Below are 20,637 nucleotides of genomic sequence, written 5' to 3'. Positions count from 1 at the left end.
TGACTAAGGAGAAACGGTAAGTTTAATAATAATCACTCAGCACTTCTTAGTAATCGTGTTGTTCATACGCATTGCTAGGTCTTCTATGAGGAGCCACATTTCCATTTTTGAGAGAGAATTCACAGCACAGAATAGAGGTGGAAGAGTGGCTCTGAGTTCTCCACCTTATCATGTGCTCAAACCACTAGGTCACACTTCAGATCTCTTCACAACTGCAGGGGAAACAGTGCATGCTGGTAAGTATCCTTGAAGAGACTTCTCAAAAATAATGGGGGAGGAATTGCTCACAGGACTTCTCAGGAGCTCTGTCAGAGGAAGGACTAGGAAAGGCACTACTTAAAGAAGAGTAGGTTTATATTGTTTCTTTAGATAGCATATGTTAGCATGTTTTCATTTTCACAAAGCCCTACTAGCCACAACCCCTTCCCCTATGCACACAAGGTCACATTTTAGTCTAATTTGTTACAGGGTTATAGCAGTGTGAAATAAAATAGCAAGCAAGAAGTTTTGTTCTACAGCGTTTTCATTGGTTGCTGGCCAGCAGAAGTGAAACTGTGAACATGAAGAATATTTCCCTGGAGAGTAAAATTCTTTGTAGAGATGACAAAGTGATTAGACCAGCAGCGCTATTGACCTAAACTTTATGAAAACACCACAGAGCCCAGCACATTAAAATGCAATTTTTTCTGTCAATAAAAAATAATTTTGGAGTTCAAAGACAAAAAGCAAACAGAAGGAAAAATAAAAGCTGCATTTCTACTTTATTAAGAAGTATAACTTTTAAAATAACAACTAATATATAAGAACTACTGTTTTTTTAAACATAATAAATGGATTTTTTTAGGACACAAAAGCATTACAACTGAAAGAGAACCTGGAGATTAGTTATTTCAGTCTTCTTTATTTTATAGATGAGTAAACTGAGATCAGGCAGTTAAGTGCTAAGGATCTCTCCAATTAATTTAAGGCCAGTTCAACTCCTGGACTAGGGCTCTTATTAAAATTGTATGGTTGAATTTGAAACTCATTTTGATTACTCTATTTCTTTTAGGTGCCTGATTCCTGTAAGTGTGCTATGTTTCGAGGCTGATCAATGACAACAGCAAATACCCAAGCTCCCTTCTTTTGGCATTTAGTGACTTCTTGTCAGTGATGGGGATGGAGGGTGCAGTACCAGTCGCCTAAAAACGCAGCTGTCAGATTGCCTCTTAACCTGAGAGAAACCCGCAAGTAGAGCAATTAATCTTGTACAACCTTCTCTATCAGTCTTATCACTTTTTTGTTAACTCATTATAAGTGAATACTTATGTGCATGGCAGATTTAATTAATAATTCTAATAAAAATGACAATATCATAATGATAGACATAGGAGCATTAATAAATGAATCACAGAACCAGCGCTGTTCATTTGGATCTCCATGGAGAAAGTTGGGCCATTATTCAGACTCTGTAGATCTGAGCTTACTGTGTTTACCTTTCAATGTTCGGATTATACATAATAGGAAAAAAAATTTAAACTAACATTGAATGGGCACTTATTTTAAACTTTTTGCATGTCCTGTCACATTCAATCCTCACAACAATTCTAATAAAAATAACTTATCTACCCTTCTTTCATAGGTGGAACAACAAAAGCTCGAAGATTGAAATTGAGAGAACTGCCCTAAATCCTTTGTGCTGGATCATAGTTTCAACTCAGATCTGCTTGATTCAAAGCTTGTGATGCTTGACCTGTGTAATGGGAAGAGTATTAAAACAGGGTAAGTAAAACTAAGTCCTAGCTCTAGTTATGCTACTTGACTTTGGGCTCTGACTCACTCTCTTTGGGGTGCAGTTCCTTCACCTATTACGTTAAAGGATTTGTCTAGATCAGAAGTTTTCAATCCTAATTCTCTGGAACTCTATGGCATTTTGACAGGCTTCAAGGTCACTATGCAATGTGGGAGGAAGAAAATAAGAGGATTTTCCAGATGTACCTCTATAACAAACTAATTTCAATTTTATCTTTGTTAAAAATTAAGGGTTGCCATAAAGTTTTACTGAGGAGAGGAAGGACTCCATTGCTCAAGAAAAGTGAAAGAAAACTGACTATGTACTATCTGAGACCCTCTAGCTCTGAATTTCCATCAGTTGACATAGGTCACTAAAGCCCTGCCAGCTCTGTTTTTGGTTGTCACTAGTGGCAATTTGGTGGCTTAGAGCACCACAGGTTCTAGGAGTCTGACTGCTTTATCTTGCTAGGTATCATCTCTCCTGTGGGACACCAAAGGACCATTTTGCAACTGGCCACTTGAAAAGACACACTAGTTCTAGGTAAAAGCTGAGAGGAAATTTTTTTCTCTTGCTTTACTCATTCTTATTTCAACAAGTGTGTATACATCCATTATTGTATGATGAGTGCATCTGTGTGTTATTTCTATTTGGTAGAGGGCCATTTGACAGGCCTGTGTAGCTGTATCAAAATCTAACTACAATTGCAAATCTAATTTTTGTCAAATATTTATTGCTTGAACATCCAGGAAAGCCTTCCCATTAACATCTCAAAGCTATGAGGATAAAGCAAGTTAGCTCACACAGCACTCTGTCTTCAATAATCACCAAGTCTAAATTTATTACCGCCTCTTTCAACCAAAATGTAAATCCTACCTCTTTTAAGTTGCAGGAGGGGAGATAAATTTTAATCTAAAATATGAATCATTCAAATTTGTGATATCACCTTTTGCATAGAATCAAGGCTTTTTATAACAGGCTAAAGTAATGGGGAGTCTACACAGTTGCTTACTGGCATGTGGGGACATTTGAGGCAAGAAGAGAGCTAAAAACACTACGTGCAAGGGCAAAGTCAGTTTCTTTTATAACAAATCAGTCAAAAAGCACTGCTTGCATGATTTGATCGAAACAGTGACAGACATACATTCGTTTCTATCGAAAGTACCACATTCATACTTTCTCTAGTCATCTCTTCTGTTTTTCTTTTGTCAGCTACTGACATTTTTACTTTTTATTTTTATTTTTTTAACATGAGAGGAGATATTTTGGAGAGTTAAAAAGCACCAGTTGGGGAACTAGCAGAAGGCATAATGGTTATGTTGCTGAACTCCCATAGTTGGCCAGGTTCGAGATCTGGCAGCTTAAAGCTCTTGCCAGGTGCGTGTGTGTGTGTGCCCAAATATCCCGAGAGGAGAATGGAGGAGAAAGTGGCATGGCCATGCCCCCCAGGGGTGAAGGTAATTTCTTGCTTTCTGTCCCTCTGTCTCTCTTTCTCTCCAGTGAACACATGCACCCTATAGCAAAACTCTCTCTCAAAAAAAAAAAAAGAAAAAAAGCAAGCACTGGTTGTCTAAAGTATTTATAAAATGGGAACTTCATTACTGTCACCCTGCTAAGACAGGGAGAAGACAAAGTTTTGGTAGCTCCTTTTAATGCTTTATGTGTAATATTTAGAAGAAAAATGTTTTGCTGATTTGAAAAATGCATGTGTGTGCACAAAAGTGAGCATGCACACACACACACACACACACACACACACACACACACACACAAATTAGTAGAGAAGTCCCTGTGGTATCATTAAGACCTATATTCCAGCAAAGGATCTGATGTCATATTTTCGGGAACACCTTAACTGGAAGTGTGTTTGGCATTCACAATATTATTATTATCTATTTTGGGGCAGTAAGCAGAAACTTTATGTCAAAATTAAGGCTAGATTTGTCCAAAGTATTTTCATATTTTCTGGTCTCAGGAGAAGATAGTATTAAATGAAAAGTATGTGAATTTTAAGAACTTTGTTTATGCAGCATCTTCCTTCTTAATTAATTTTCTTTCCTTATTTCCCATTAGATGCTGAGTCCTTTGATATGTATCCTATAATGATTATTTGTTCTTGTACAAAGAGGGAAACAAAACATCTCCAGGATGCTTTACTTGTAGAAATAACTATGCTTTACTGCTTACTCCCTGCTTAAATGATGGTGTACATTTGATGAATTGGACCCATAGATGGCAGGATGGGACCATTCAGTTCACATTCTTTGAGGAACAGACTTGCAAGAAACATCCATTCAGTTGCTTATGTTCAGGAAGCAAAATACACATGTGAGAAATAACAATAAAATAACAAATAGTTCTGAATTTCAAACTTTTTACTTAATGAGAAATGCTACTATGACTAGTTAGCACACTGGCATCAGTTACTAATTTTGTTAGCACCCTTTTTTCTTGACTGCTATATCCATTGATTGGCAGAATATTCTCTCTTTTTGTTCTTTTCTCTGTCTTTCTCCCTCTTTTCCCCTTTTCACTTCCAATTTTATACTTTTTAAAATGTAGACATCTTTCAAAAATGTGTGGACAGATTGTCTAGAGGATGAGATACATTTGTTGTACACTAGCTTTCTTATAGATTTTCTACCATAAATCTTACTTCCTCCTTATTTGAGAAAGTATATCCTTTACCCAAAGTAATTCTATTGATGAAATTACTAAAAGTTTTCCTTGAATTTACAGCTCCTCTTATGATGATAGCCTCTAGTCTTCAGGCCATGGGTGGACAGGGCAATTATTAAATCATGTTAAATCAAGGTCCAAGAAAGGGACCCAAGAAAGATGGGAGAGAGAGAGAGCTGTGAACCGGCTGAAAAGAGGGAGGCTTGCAGAAAAACAGGAAACATGGGAGGTATAGTTAACAAATGCTGTCTTTGCAGGTCACATAGTTGTTGATATATACATAGCCATTATGCCTATTATTAAGAAAATAAGCCTTTTTAGGGGCCGGCAAGTGGAGTGGTGGTTAAAGGCACTGGACTCCCACATGGCCGACCACGGTTCAAGTCTCGGACCTGGTGGCTTGCTTTCTCACTTCCTCTCTCTCTCTCTGTCTCTCTCTGATCAAACTGAAAAATAATAATGATATAATAATAAATAAAGTTAAATAAAATAATTCTTAAAAAAAAAAAGAAAATAAGCCTTTTTAGACTAGTTGTTAGAACATCAAGGCCTAATATTACCTTTGTCTTCTCCCTTGCATAGTTTCCACTAATAAAAAGAGTCATTTGCTACCCAGGTCACTACCTGAGTTGTACCTTAGTTATAATTTGAGCAGTGATGCTAATTACTCCAGGTGAAAGTCCTTTCCTGGATCTTTGAAATAGATGAAGAGGATCTCTGCCCCAGGAGGTACCACTGACTGCCCTGCACTGCAGTTGACTGTTTTGTTTTCTAGAATTGAGTTTTCTATTTATTTAACCTTAATCCATAAACATTCAAACTTACACTCTCAGATTTCCACAGAAACTCCTCTGGCAAAGATCACCAATACCCGCCCAGTTGTCAGAGTCAATGCTTGCTTTTCAGACCTTTTCTGACCAGGAGTAGCAACGGACACGGCTGACCCCGTTCTTTCTGATCTGGTCTCCATGACACTCCATGGTGCAGATACTGCTGGCATCTCCACCCACATCGCATCTGCTTTCTTCTGCAGGATGTCTCTCTTCCTCTGCTCACTCCTCAATACTGACTTTACTTGGATTTCTGTCTTTGGTCATCTTTCGCCCCATCTAGTTATTGTGAGAAACCTGACTTACTTTCACATTGAAACTAACAACGCCATTCTGATAACTTTCCAATGTGTATTTTCATTCTGAACTTTATAACCAGTTACCTATTGAACATTACCTCAAATATAAAATGTCTAAATTTGAACTCACTTTGTCACTTTTTTAAATTCTAAAAGCCTAAACTTTATTTTGTGTTCTTATACTGATTGATGTCACCCAGACTAATCTTTTTTAAAGGATTATTCTTTTAATTTTTTTTATTTATTCATTCATTTATGTTTTAGCTTTACCAGAAGGAGGGAGGGCGAGATAGATAGAGAGAGAGAGAGAGAGAAAAGCAAGCCACCAGGTACCAGGTCCAGTACTTGAACCATGGTCAGCCATGTGGGAGTGTCCAGCACCTTAACCACTACTCTATCTGCTGTTCCCCTAACCCAGACTAATCTTTAGGAGTTACCTAGAGTCCAGCTATTCCCTGTTCTCTACCACTTTTGCTCATTGACTCCTATCTCCTAATTATTTCTAAACTCTTTTACCTCTACTATTTTTCTTGTGCAATTATTTTCTTTTGCCTTTACTGTTGAAAGTTTAGTACTTGAATTTACCTACCATATAGCCTAAGAAAGCCTCTCAGAAACCAAATTTCTTTATATCATTCCTTTTTAAGCCTCCTTCAATGTTGCTCCAAAATCAAGATAAAGTCCAAACTCATTTTTAGCATTTCTTGTCCTATCCCTCCCAACGTGCCTAGTCTCATCTTTTTAATACTCACCTTCTCCTATTTTTACTCTAATTATATTAAAGTATTACAGTGTTTTCGAATGGATCAGCTTGTTTTATATTGTTATGTCTTTACATGAGTAGTTGCAGACTACAGTGGTTTTTTCTCTGTCACTCTCTCTCCCATCACTATTCCTATACCTGGGTCAATCCAGTCACATCCTTAGCTCAGGAGGTATTTCCTCTATTGCTTGCCCTGAGTCATCAAGACTGGGTTGAACATTCTCTTTTTTGTGCCCCTGTACCTGATGCTCATAATTGTTGCTCAATGAATTCCTGTAAAGTTCTGCCTTTGAAAATGAAACAGTGATAGCGAATATAACGTTGGGAGTTGTACCTTAGATATAATTCAAACAGTGATGTTAATTACTCAAGATGAAAATCATCTTGTGGCTCTTGAGACTAGATTAAGAGGATCTTCTCTGCCCCAGGATGGTACTATACTGCACTACAGTTGACTGTTTTTGTTTTTATTTTCTATTTCTCTCACTTGTCTGAGAACTTGAGGATGGGGTTCCACTTTTATTAATGCTTTTCTTTCCAACATCTAGTGCAGTGCTTTGCACATTATATTGGGTAATTTAAAAAGTCATGATGCATTTTTGCTCACAAAAACATGGAAAAATACATCATGACTTGTCTGACAACTACATACACACACACACACACAAACGTGTATATATAAAATGAATGAATGTTGCTATTGAATGAATTATCTGTGCTTAAAAATATAACTTTTGTGTTGGTTCTGCCTTTATGAATATCCTAGATGTCTGAATCACTATGTTGCAAGCATCATATTTACCTGCAGAAATATGTCACAAAATTAAAGCACTGAAAAAAGGATGAGGTTAAATCGATAGCTAGGTTTGAGACACTATTTCAAGTAATCATCAAATGTCAGGCATCTATATATTATTCTTTTAAATGAGTTGAATTGAGTGCTCTTTGGGGATACAATGATATAATAATAATGGCTTACATTTGGTGAATGCTTACTTTGTTCCAGCTTAAGTGATAAGTGCATTACATGTAACTTCCCATTTAATTCCTATCCCATGAAGTAGGAGCTATTAACTTCATTTTTATAGATGGGTTAACTAAGAATTTGAAACTTAGATAATTTAAACAAGCCACACATAATTGATATGGTAAAACTGAGATTCAAACCCAAACGTATTTGACCCCCACTGTGTGAAACATACATTCACACATTCACATACATGACACACACATTCACACACTAGAAAGTGCTATACAGTCATGGGTCTTCATCTATGGATTCAACTAACAAAAATATTTTAAAAATTTGGAAATAAATAAATAATAGCAGTACAACAATGAAAATAATACAAATTTCAAGGTATAACAATTATTTACATAATACATTTATGTTGCATTGGGTATAAGTAATCTACAGATGATTTAAAGTATGTGATAAGGTATGAATAGGTTCTAAGCAAATTCTCCACCATTGTATATAAGGGACCTGAACATGAACAGATTTGGGTATAAGAGAAAGGTCTGGGAGCTAATCCACACAGATACTGAGAGATGATGTATATCTGCTTTAATAGTTTTATTTTATTTTATTTTATTTTATTTTATTTTATTTTTTGAGAGGTTTTTGCCATAGGGCACTTGCGCTCGCCAGAAAGCCAGAGAGAGACAGAGAGACAGAAAGCAAGAAATCACCCCCAAGGGGGGATGGTCACGCTGCAATCCCTTCTCCTCCATTCTCCTCTCAGGATCTTGGGCATGTACGCACATGCGCCCAGCCTGAGTTTTAAGTCACCGGGTCCGGGACACGAACCACGGTCGACTACATGGGAGTCCAGCAACATAGCCATTATGCTAACTGCTGGTCCCTGCTTTAATAGTTTTAATTATGGCAAAGCTCTCAATTACAATTTGCCTTTCATCTTTCTGGTGATCTGGAAAAATGTAAGTTACTACAAATCAAAATAGAACGTAATAATCTAAGGTTATATTCGAAACAGTACAGATGGAGAGCTGATTCTTATTCTATAAAGTTCTATTAATAATTTTCTTATTATTTACGTGTTTGGTATTTATTAGCATTATACCAGATAACCCACATTTCTCAATCACCTCTTTAATAAGTATTCAGATATACAAATGCTGAAAACATGAAAATTATTCTTACTAAAAACATGTACCTTGTGTCGCTGTGTGTATGGGTGGCAGATCCTTTGGGATCTAACTTTTTGTTCCTGTTTCAGAGATATGTGAGTTACTTTTACATACTCATTTACCTAAAGAAAGGGCTCATCTCTAGCTGCTGATTAAAAAAAAAAGTCTTTAGCAGATCACAGGCCAGTATTAAATAAGCTTAAGAGTGGTGTCTAGTCTTACATCATTTTAGAGTGAGCATTGTCCCATTCTGAGACTTTGTGAAGATGTGACAAGAGTTCTTTCAGAGGACATATTGCCTCTCTCCAGCTAACATCTTTTAAATTTTAAGAATAAACTGCCTTTCCCCATGCATAATCTACATATTCACTATGCATATGTGGATAACTGCATTATTCCAAAGAGATTACAAAATAAATGTGTATTTAGACTTCAAGTCTCAGTTTTTAAAAACAAGTTTTAGTTAATCAGGGAACCCTTTCATATATTGAAATTTGATATTTTATTCATTATTTTTTGTACCTAGTTTTCATATATTGAAAAATGGCACACTAATTATTAAAGAAAAGTTGATTAAAAAAAAACATAAGAAGGACAAGTATGTTATGTAGAGAAACTCCTCTTTAAGAAAGTATGTTGCAAATAATACAGATTATTTCTTATTCTGCTGATGGTTTAAAGTTCATAGTAAGGGAATGAAGTATAGGAGTTAAAAATTTGGGCTCCGAAGTCACACTCTGACACTCAAGACTTTGTTTTGTCACTTACAAACAATTTGACTTTTACAATCTCTCTCTACATTTCTTTATCTGTAAGAGGGGAGGGTTATAGACCCTGTTTGTTTGTTTTATATGAGAATTCAATGAACAAGTTCATATAAAGAAACTAGGAGAGTATGGTCTAGTTATTTATAATTATACTCATATTGCCTATATCTCTAGAGGCTATAAGTTCACACTTGCAGCTAAAACAAAGTTCATTTATTCATTAATCCATTTATTTGCTTAATGTTTAATTCATTTATTCACTAAAATTTTACTATTTGCCTATTAAATAGCAGGCACTACGCTTGATTATATGGAAAAAATAATAACACATTGATCATGTCTTCTCAAAGAACTCTAACTATATATAAAAAAATACAGTAAATATATAGAAATGCTTATTGCAAAAATAGCTTGAGATGAGGTACTAAACAAGAGTACTGAACACATAGATTTTTTCTTCAAATGTCCAGGGCTATGTTGATAATTACAGACAAAATTAGCATATTTTATCTTTATGAACAAATTGATGAATTATGCTAGTTCTCAGTAGCACCTCAATGATAGGAAATCATTGGCAGAGGATCATGAAAGTCCACTCCGAAGATCCCAATTTTGGAAACCTTTCCAGCAGTGTATTATTATGAGAAGATAATGTTACAGATGCCAGAGTAGAACAAACATTTAAATAAGTGACATTCATTCCTAATTTGTCACATTCATTAATGCTTCAGTTTTGAAAATCAGGAAGTAACCTACACACTTAATAACAAAAAGTTAATGTGTTATTAAACCTTATACTTTACTTTGTCTTTTTAATTTCTTTATTCCTTCAGGTTTTTGAATATTTAAGCCATGTAAAACATTAGTAATACATAAAAGAAGTATCAATATTCGCATTAAATTGGAATTCACACTGTTTCATAATATTTTTGATCATGTATCTTATTCATAATTATACTAGGTAAGTTATCCTTGTAGAAAAAACTTATGTAAATTTTACTATAGCTATTGTATGGCAAGTAATGTTTGTCTTATTCGGAGTTGAACATTTAAAAATATTAAGAGATATTAAGCTAGAAAATAAATTGATACATTTAATTTAACATCAGAAGTTCTTAAATCATGGCAATTCACAACTCATAAATCATGAAACCTGTTATACCATATTTTAAATAGGGGGAACATAATGTATCTCATCTGTAAATGAAAATAATCACGTCTGTGATGAACTACACAGTATTAGCCTTTTTCAGGGATAGTTTACTATCACAGGATGATAACAGAAATATACATATGTTGAGGTATTATAAATATATTGACTATAAAAGATAAGGACCATCCAGATAACTTCATGAAATGGAAAAGACAGTGTACTATCTCCTGTCTTTGAGCATTCTGAGAAACATTTGATTTAAAATTTGGAATTTTTTACAGTGGTAACAACTTGTAGGTTACACCTTATAAAAACACTAAAATTAATAGCAGGAGGAATGTAGATTTCTTTCATTCTAACACATCCTTTGTTCTTCCTTATTCATTTCTAGTCCTTAGGAAGTAAGATACATTACAAATGTATTTAATTTAGTTAAACCTTAAGTTGTATTTCAAAGTACAGTTTTGAGTAAAAACATTATCTATATGAATAAATATTCTGTCCAAAATAATTTACTTACTATTTAATTATTTTTAATACCATGTGAAATTCTGTTCATTCCAAATGAATGTCTAGAGAAAAACAACTGTGAGTAAATTCAAGTCATATTAACCTGTGCTTAAAGATTACATAACACATTACAAAAAAAATTGAACTAAATAAAACTCCATTAAACCATCAACAGTCAGAAGACATTTTTCAGTTAGCACTATTATTACAATTTTATTTTCCTTTTCTCATCTCTAAGAGACATTTCTATTCACCATGTAGATTTTTACAGTAATTACAAAAGTCACCCACATTATTTGGGGGTAAACTTTCCTCTGGGTAAAGAATGTGACACATCTGACTGTGACTAAAATGAGCATATTGCATTGTTAGGTTGTATCTCTACTGAGTGTATAGAAGCCAAAAGGTTCCTGGGAGCATTCTGGCAACACAGTGTTACTTACGGTTAAGAGGCAGGCTCGCATTGGTTGTGCCTAGCTTGTTGGCAGCCACACAGGTATAGTTGCCGAAGTGCTCCTGCGTCACATTGGTAACAGTGAGAATGGATCTTGTGTTATAATTTTGAATAATAATTCCTTGTTGGCCACTGAAGAGCCTAGAACACAAAATAAACTCTAGGTAAACATAGATTGTGAATACCAGTTTTATTTTTATCTTCGAAGGGATTGTCATGGCAATCTATAGACAGTTTAACCATAGTGATGTTAGCATCTAGCATGATAAGAGTGCCATTATGTTTTTCTGTCATTAATAGATTTGGAGGAGGAAGAAGAAAGACATTGCATGACAACTATATATTATTCCTATAGGATAGTTTGTGATCTATTTCAAACAGAGCTTGGATAGTCACATGTCCTTTTTATGCACTGGTTTGTGTTTTAGAAAATTAAAGATGACACCACAACGATGTCATCTCATCTGTTATGGATGGTTTTCAAATTGAGTTATGTCTCTGCCCCATTTAAGGAAAGTCCTTTAATCTCTCTAGGCCTCAAGATGGGATTCAGCTTTACCTGATTCCACTCTGAGTACTCAACAGTTTCTCTCCAGACTCACCACTAGAAACCCTTCCTTTCGAATAAGCTGGCATGGCTTCATCATTCTCAATATACCCCATGCCAACTCCACTTTACCCTTGTCTAAATCTGCACTCTGCCTCTTGCATTCCCTCACTCTTGGTCAATCAGTTCTGGCTCTCCTCATCTATGTCTGACTTAAGATTATCTTCCTTTATCTAGGACTCCTAAGTGATCCCCCATCCCCATTTTCCTTGCACTTTCTCTAGCAGTTTCCATGCATGCAGGTATTATCAAACCACACAGACTGAACCATTTAAAGCTCCTCAAAAGGCAGAGCTTTATAGACATATTGTCTCTTATACTTGAATCCTGCTTAGCACTAAATAGTCATATCCTAGGTACATAATATATAATACATAGGTCAAATAAATTCAGGTTATTTTTCTCCAACACAGTCATTGGTAAGCCTTTCTCTATGGCCTGTTCAATAAATTCTTTTTCTAAATATGAATTCTAGTATAACAAGGATGCCAACCAGATACTAACTTTTTCCTGACTAACCCTAAGTTTGCTGTGAAAGAGATGCAGTGATCACAATATGGGCTCCAGAAGCTCATATTTCAAATGGCATGCCAGTTTTTCCTCTTTAATGAATTTAAGTTTTAGTACTATATATTACTTTAATCATGAAGATGCTAATAAGCAACATCCTTTGAGAGTTCAAGTTGAACTACTTTCATTATATTATATGGCTTGCACCTGAATTTAGATAAAATATACTGTAGTTAGGTGCAGATTGAAATGAGCACTCATACTTGATTACTCTGCAAATTATTTATATTTCATGTAATAGTTGAATGTGGCTTACTCAAAATGCAAACTTTAATCAGATTAATAAAAAATTAAGTTGAATAAACATTGAACAAACTTTAACTTGAGCAATAAACCTAATGATTTTCAACTCTGACACAAAAAAATAGGGCATAAAATATCACGGGTATGGCAACTTTTACTCTTCTGTCTCATATTTCAAACTTATCACCATTTATGCTAAATTTCTGTAATAGTTATTGCATATTTTTCTGCATCACATTAATAACTTTATTTTTAACTAATCACTATCTGTCATGTATAAAAATCACAGTTGCCCTGTAAGCTTCAGCTTATGAGTCTAGTCAATTTGCCCACATTTATGGTACAGATATGTTCTGGAGAGGACTCAGAAGTCTCTAGAACACTATATTCCATTGTGCTCCATCTACCCAAACCAACACGGTTTTCCTGTAAAGAATCAAGAAGAAATTAACCAAGGTCTTCAATTGTCTAGACTCTAGGGAGGTAAAAAATCTCAGGGGAGTACTTTCAGACACTCCATGACTCTATTTGCTTATGTCCTTATGGCTGGCTTTCTGACTGAGTTGACTTCCAGTTCCCTGCCCTTTAATGTTTCTGAAGGGAAAGCCACAGATGTTGCTGAATCATGCAGTGTGTCCCTTCTCTGCATGCAAAGGCCCATTTTTGGCCTTGGCCAGCAGTGTTGTGTGCATCCTTATCAGATAAGCACATTAGTGCTGCAACCCCTGCTATTCAGATCAACCAGGCAGATGATTATGGCCAATAAAGAAGAAAAGTATCTTCCCTGGGGGGATTTTCTTTCCTCTAAGGAAAACTACCTTTCTGAGATTATTGGAGAAGTCCAAAGCTTACTTCTATAGTTAAGAGTTTTAGAAGTGCTGACTCCTCAAACACTGTTTAAGAGCCTAGTTTTGCCTGATAGGTGGTTGGAAGGGCCTTTGCAAAACTGACTTTGAAGAAGAGTAACTTCTGAGATGGTGTAGGAGGGGACTTTACAAAGTTGGCACATGGATCAGCTCCATGGTCTCTCAGTTGGGGGAGCTGGATTCCATATGGCTGACTACATTTCAAGTCCCACCTCAGCAGCTTGAAAACACAGCAGGTATATCAGCTAGGCTTGCTATTAGAAATATTTAGATTAAGTTTATTAGCGAATCAATAAAATGGGGAGAAAAGGCATAGAAATCAACCATGGATACCAGAGACAGTGTGGGAAGAAGGTGGGACATGGCAGAGGGTGAGAAATAGGGAATCAAGGATGGCAAAAAAAGGCAAAATATACAGGAAGCAAGAAATGGAAAATTATTTGTTGACAATAACACATATGTTGATGTGCTCGATTGAACCAATACACAGTTTATTCTGGATGGGAAATCTCATTTTGTATGTTGTAATGATGTATAGTGAATGAATATAAATAATAAATTTAAATAAATTGCTGGCTTAAATGTGGTAAAAGGGAAACTCTCTTACACTGCTGGTGGGAATGTAAATTGGTACAGCCATTGTGTAGAACAATTTAGAAATTCCTCAAAGATATACAAATAGAACTATCATATGATCCAGCAACCCCACACCTTGGTATCTACCCAAAAGACAGAAGAATCCTTAGTTGGAAAAGTGCTTGCACATCCATGTTTATTGCGGCATTATTTACAATTGCTAAGACACGGAACCAACCCAAGTGTCCATGAACAGATGAATGGATTGAAAAACTGGGGCACATGTACTCTATTGAATACTACTCAGCCATAAAAAAAAGACCCTGGCTTTTGATAGAAAGTGGGTGAATATAGATTGACTGCTGAGTGAAGCAAGCCAGGCTATGAAGGAGAGACATGGTATGTCTCCACTTAATTTGTACGGCACTCTATGGCCAAAACTGAATGACTAGAGGACATAGAAAAATAGAAAATGGTTATAAATACCAGATACAGTGTGGGAAGAGGGTAGGTGAAAGATGAGAGACTGAGAAGGGACATTGAGGAGATAAATGGAGTGGCAGGGCATTTGTGGGACTGAGAGATGGGTTATTATCTGTTGTTGATGATGTGCATAGTATTCCCAACTGGATTGGTGAGAAATGTTAGCATGTTGGAATATTCACTTTGTAAACTAAGTGACTTAAGTGATTGAATGTATAAAAGAAATTGAAATAAAAAATATGTTTTTTTAAAAAAGAAAAACACAGTAGGTACGAGTGTGTGTACTCAAAAACCACAACAGAATGGTGAACTGGAAAAGGGATTATGGTGTGACCATACCCCCCTGGGGGGTACTTTCTCCCTCTCTAGCTCTCTCTTCCACTCTTATGTCTCTGTCTCTGGCAATTAAAAAAGTCTGTAAAAAAATGGAATTAAAGTACAAGTTTATTTCAGTGAAAAAAATTGAATTCACGCATTGTTTTTATAAAATGCATTTTTATTGAACTTTTTGAGACTCCTTGTGTATCTCTAGAGGATGTACTTCTGCAATCTTCCTGCAGGCATCTGGATGGGGTAGGAACTTTCCCAACATTCAGATTGATTCTAAATTTTCATTAAATTGATACAAAGATAAATTCTCTGCTGGGTAATTAGGCACTAGGCTGAACAACTAATGATCTCTGCCCTTGAGAAGGCCAATGCCAAGGGGAGGAATGAGACAGACATACAGCTGTTTACAAGAGCAGGATATTTTAGTTGCAATGGGGACCCTGTAAAGACGAACGTGTCTGCCTTCAGTTATTAGATTTAGAAATCTGAGCCACACCTAGACAATCTAGCCTGCATGGCTCTAATGTGATTTCATTCCTTGAGTAAAAACACATAATAAAAGGGCTCTTTTTTTCTTTATGAAACAGATTTATTTCAATATGACCACCTATAATTATATTTTCTGTAAAGAGACTCATTCTTGCATTGACTTAGATTACAGAGTAAAAGATGCTTTCTATAGCCTCCCCCCAAAGAAAGAGAAACAAAGTTTATTGAAGTAGGAGTTGAATATACCATCCCTTTCTTCAGCAGCAAATCAGCAGTGTGTGATGCCTACAGGGAAATACCTGACCTCCTTTCTTTATTGCATTTTTATCGTATAGAATATGGTTGTAAGATCCTTTCCTTCCTGTGGACTCTGCTCTCCTCTACCTTCTGACCCCAGTAGAAGTTTACTCCATATTGATGACCACTGCCTTCACTCTTCCTCGTGTCTTTTGCCAAATGTCTCATAAATTTGCGAACTGCAGACTATTTGCTTTGCCAGCAGATGCTGTCAACTCAAGTGACACAGCCCAACCCACTAACTAGTTCTGAATTAGAAAAGTCCTGTATATTTCTTAGTGTCAGAAGTAGCACATGGAAAGCATGCTAATAACTAGGAAAACTTATATTTCTGAGTCATGCAACGACTTTACAGGCATAACCTCCCTCGGGCAGTAGCTATCTAGAATGACCAAAAGAGCCTGTAGCAACAGCGCCACAGAAAAATTGACCACATGGCCACCAGCACTGATTGTCAAGATTGTAAAAATAGATGGAGCAGCTACACTGCACCTTATCCATTTTATATATAAATCCAGCCTTACTCCACATTTTGGGACTGTGGTTTACTATCTGTCTTTCCAGGTCAGGACTAACAATAAACATTTCTAAAGAAACAAACTCTCCAAAGAAAATAGTCACAGAGAGACTTCATTGCTAATGTAGGAAACAAACTGGAGGCTATCAGACAAAACATTTAAATTATTAAAATACCTTGTAATAGTAGTGAGGAAGGTACGCTCAAATATTTTATGACTGGAATTACAAGAGAATATGATCACAATAGATCATGTTGTAAAAATGGACAAGATTAATATGGTATTATTAATCAATCTTTGGATGTTAGATGGTAGGAAAATGTAGTCTTGAATCATATGAGTTATATTAACAAAGAAAAGAAATGTTACCACTAGTAGCGAATTGTAGGTGTATAGAGTTTCAAGATGTGGTATGTCTCCAAGATAGAAGCAGATATATAGATGGATATTCAGAAAATGTCTTAAGTGACAGTAGACTTATGACGTTTGATATGGTCTTTATGGACAAAGTTTTACTTGGTCATCCAATGATGAATAATAACTCCTATGCTTAAGAAATGTTAGGAAGTAAAAGGGGGATAATGGTAGTTACTATCCCAAGGACCTTAGTTGTATCTGAGAATCTGAAGACGGCAAGGAGAAGGCATAGGTCCCTTTCACAACACAGAATATTGCCTCTCTCAAGGCTCTGAGTCATAACTGTATTTCTAGTTTTTTCCATGTATGCAGGAATGCTTTATGTATATTCAGAATGTTAGTTGTTTACAATACATTTATGACTAAAGTAATCTAACACCAAAAAATGTCCATATTGTACAGAGAAAATGGCGTTAATAGTGTGGGAATGGCATTCAGAAAGTGTGTGAGCACTTTCAAAGATGTATTTCAACTAATCGTCACAGCAACCCTAGGAAGGAGGGTGTTAATAGTCCCTTTTTACAAGTAATAAAACAGAATTTTAAAAAGATTAAGTTAACTTATATTCCACTCTATGATAAGTGATAGTGACAAGAATTCAAATTTAGGTATCTGCCCAGAGTAGTAATTTGTATTCGAATCACCAGTGGAAGCCAGGATGTGAAGAGACAAGTTAGAAATCATGGGCGCTTCAAGACATTTGAGTCAAACCAGGGAATAAAACCAATGGAGCTAAATAGTCAAGAGGATATTTCTGTGCTAGGAAAGTCAGGTTCATTCAACCCAAGGAGTGAGTCTAATGGATGGAAAATCAAACAAAAAGGAAGTTGCACTTTGGCTAACTGGATATTTCTCTGGACAGGACGCCTTTGACTGTCTATTTGGGGCTTAGTTATACCTTTCAGTTTCCTTTTCCTTCTTCAGACTCATTCACACACACACACACACACACACACACACACACACACATACACACAAACACACCCTCAGCATCAATTATTGTTAGTTGTTCCTTTTCTAGGTTCACTAAATACTTGGATAGTAAAATATTTCTCCTCATAGTGTATATGCAGACAAAATGCATAAATAGTAGAAAAAATGCAACCTCACCAAGTGGCAGAGGAGCAGTTATGTTAGGGGACTTTCAAAACTGTATCTGAAGTTCACTTTCTAGCAATGTTATAGAGTTATTGTGCACTGCCTGACTTAGCCAAATCATCGTCACACCACCAAATACTTCTCTTTCAAATATCAGTTTGGGTGTTAAGTTCTCATATATTTGTTTGATTTTTGATTAATGTCCATCTTCATTCTTAGAGTGTTAACTCCATTAGGGAAAGGTTCTGGCTGCTTTTGTTATTCATTATATTCCAAACATGTAGTATACTAGGGTCCTTAGTAGGTACACCGAAGTAGTCATTGTTGTATGCTTGGCTGAATAGATTATGTTTTTACATTTTTGTAATTCTCAGTTTTTCATCTGTGAAATGGGAAAAATGAAACCAACTGCAAAGTGTTGATGTAAGAAAGTTCTCTGAAAAATAATGTGTAATATCTATGCACATATATATCAAATGCAGTAGCCACTAGATTATGATCGGTGTTATTATTGTTCAATGATGGGGTCTTTTTCTTAGACAGAACAGATACATTTCCTCTCAGATGGCAGCAAAATATTAAATATTGAGCAGACAGGAAATTATTTTTAAGGGAAATATCTAGAGAAGTGACTGAAAAGATTGTGGCTTCATGATTTCAAGATGTGCCAAACTCAGTATCAATTGCATGCGTATTATCAACCTCATCTAGGCCTTTCACAGATGTGCAGGGTAGATAACAAAAAAATAAAAGTGAAGAGGGGGAGGAGTAAGAACTGCAAGAAACCAGAAAGAAATGAAAATTTATGTGAACACGCTGCTATAGCAACCTATTGGCTTATTGTGCTGCTTGATACTTAAGGCTTGAAAACAATATGATACCATTTATTCCTAGGAACAGACTGGAGAATATCATGCATCACTGTCTTAGCCCCAAGGGATATCTATCTTTAGTTGCACATTTGAATAAATTAATGTTATTTTAATATATTAGGACATTTTAATGATTCTAGACTTTATTAAGCTATTTAAAATGTATGTCTTATTTACTTTATCAATTTTAGTAAAATTAATAATTTTAGATTAGACACCTTGTTGGGCTGCCTTTCTTGTGACAGTGTGATTAGTATGGGGAGGATGCTCCCTTTTAACCCTATATTAAATAGACAAAGACTACAGTGAAGGAGTCAGACCTCCTCTGACTGTTCTGAGTTCCTGTATCCCTGACAATCTAGCCAATGACTGGCTTTCTCCTTGGCTGGAATTGCTTTTCTAATATCCACGTGTCCATGATTTTAACGTCAAATTTCATCCCACAACATAGTGATGTAATCATTTTGCAAAGACTACATTCACAACGATGAAATTCTAAAAAGCCAAAACTGAGTAACAAGAAACTAGCTTCCTTTTTCTAGTTATACATGGGGTTTACAATGTCCTATGATCTAAAGCAACAGTATCCATTTGTACTAATATTCTCTTATAAGTTTGAAAGTGTACAATAATAATAATAATAATAATAATAATGTTAATTGAAGGGCCAGAGTGACTCCATTTCTTTCAGGGCGACTCCATTTTGTTAAACCCACCTTGCTGAGAATTGGTGCCATTTCAAGGAGGTGAGCCCGTCACATAGGAAAAAGTCGTGAGACCACCACCCCACCAGGACTGACCAATGAGAGAAACAAAGGAGACACCAGAAACCTAAGGTTGGTAGAAAATATCATTCAGAGGTATCTAGGGATGGGTAAATGTATGACAGGGGTTTATAAATCAAGGGCCCAACACATGAAGAGGCCTGAAAGAGAGAGATCTAACGTTTGGGAACAAACATATTTCGGGATGAATATAGCCTGACTATGAGAAGTAAAATGGCAGGATTTATGGCTGGAGAGTTAACTGGACCAGAATGTGAAGCCATTCCCTGCCACACTGTTGTTTTAGGACTTTATTCCAGGGACAATGACAAACCACAGATGGCTTTATACACTTTATACACGTGATAAGTGTATAAGTGGTAAGATCAGATACTAATATTAGAAAAGTTACTATGGATTTTAAGAACATAACCACATGAAAGTTGTTTACTAGTGAACTCTATATGCAGTATTAACACATCAATTCTAATTTTTCCTCAACTACATTTAGCATGATCTCTCTCAAAACTCTTTTTCCTATATTCCAGTTTCAGTCAAGAGTCTCACCATTCACATTGTTATCTAGACAGAAGCTTGAAGTATCTTCAAATTGCCCTTTCTTTGTATTGTATTAGTCCCTGAAATATACAAATACTACTTTCTCTCGCTCTTGCTTTTTAAGCCAATGCCCTATTTAAGCTATATTTTAATTGTTCCTCTCCATTCTTTCCAATCTTACTAAGAAATATTTTATGAAAACCGGGACTAGATCATTGTAAAAACCCTTCAGTGGCTTCCCAATGCCTATGGAAACCAGTTCAAATGCTTTATGACATTTATTTAAAGGTTATTTATTTTACTTGCGGTAGAGTAAGCATATATATGTGAGGGAGAGAGAGAGACCCTCAACAGAGCGTTTTTGTACTGGGATCCCTTTCCCTAGCCCTCTGGTTGTCAGGATCTTGGACATGTGTGAACTCACCTGGCCAGTTTCAAGCCTACCTGGGATTCAGATCCACAGTTAGCCATGTGGCATACAGCGCTGCAGTTCAGTTTGCTACTTACTAGGTCACTGGGCTAGACCATCTTAGGATGTTTAAGACCATCCAAACACTGCTTGATGGTGCATT

General features: G+C 35.9%; 1 protein-coding gene across 1 annotated transcript in view; it reads right to left on the bottom strand.

Moving 5' to 3' along the window:
- NEGR1 (neuronal growth regulator 1) overlaps positions 1 to 20,637 on the bottom strand; it is a gene marked incomplete at its 5' end in the record, with an annotated part of 564,097 nt that overhangs the window by 177,768 nt on the left and 365,692 nt on the right. The window contains one exon of the mRNA XM_006167158.2: positions 11,367 to 11,518. Within this exon, the coding sequence (XP_006167220.1) occupies positions 11,367 to 11,518 (152 nt within the window). The remainder of the gene's footprint in view (positions 1 to 11,366; positions 11,519 to 20,637) is intronic.

Source organism: Tupaia chinensis, unplaced genomic scaffold (genome assembly GCF_000334495.1).
Source record: "Tupaia chinensis unplaced genomic scaffold, TupChi_1.0 Scaffold144529_1, whole genome shotgun sequence".
NCBI classification, from domain to species: domain Eukaryota; kingdom Metazoa; phylum Chordata; class Mammalia; order Scandentia; family Tupaiidae; genus Tupaia; species Tupaia belangeri.
This window is presented reverse-complemented; position numbering and strand designations above follow the sequence as displayed.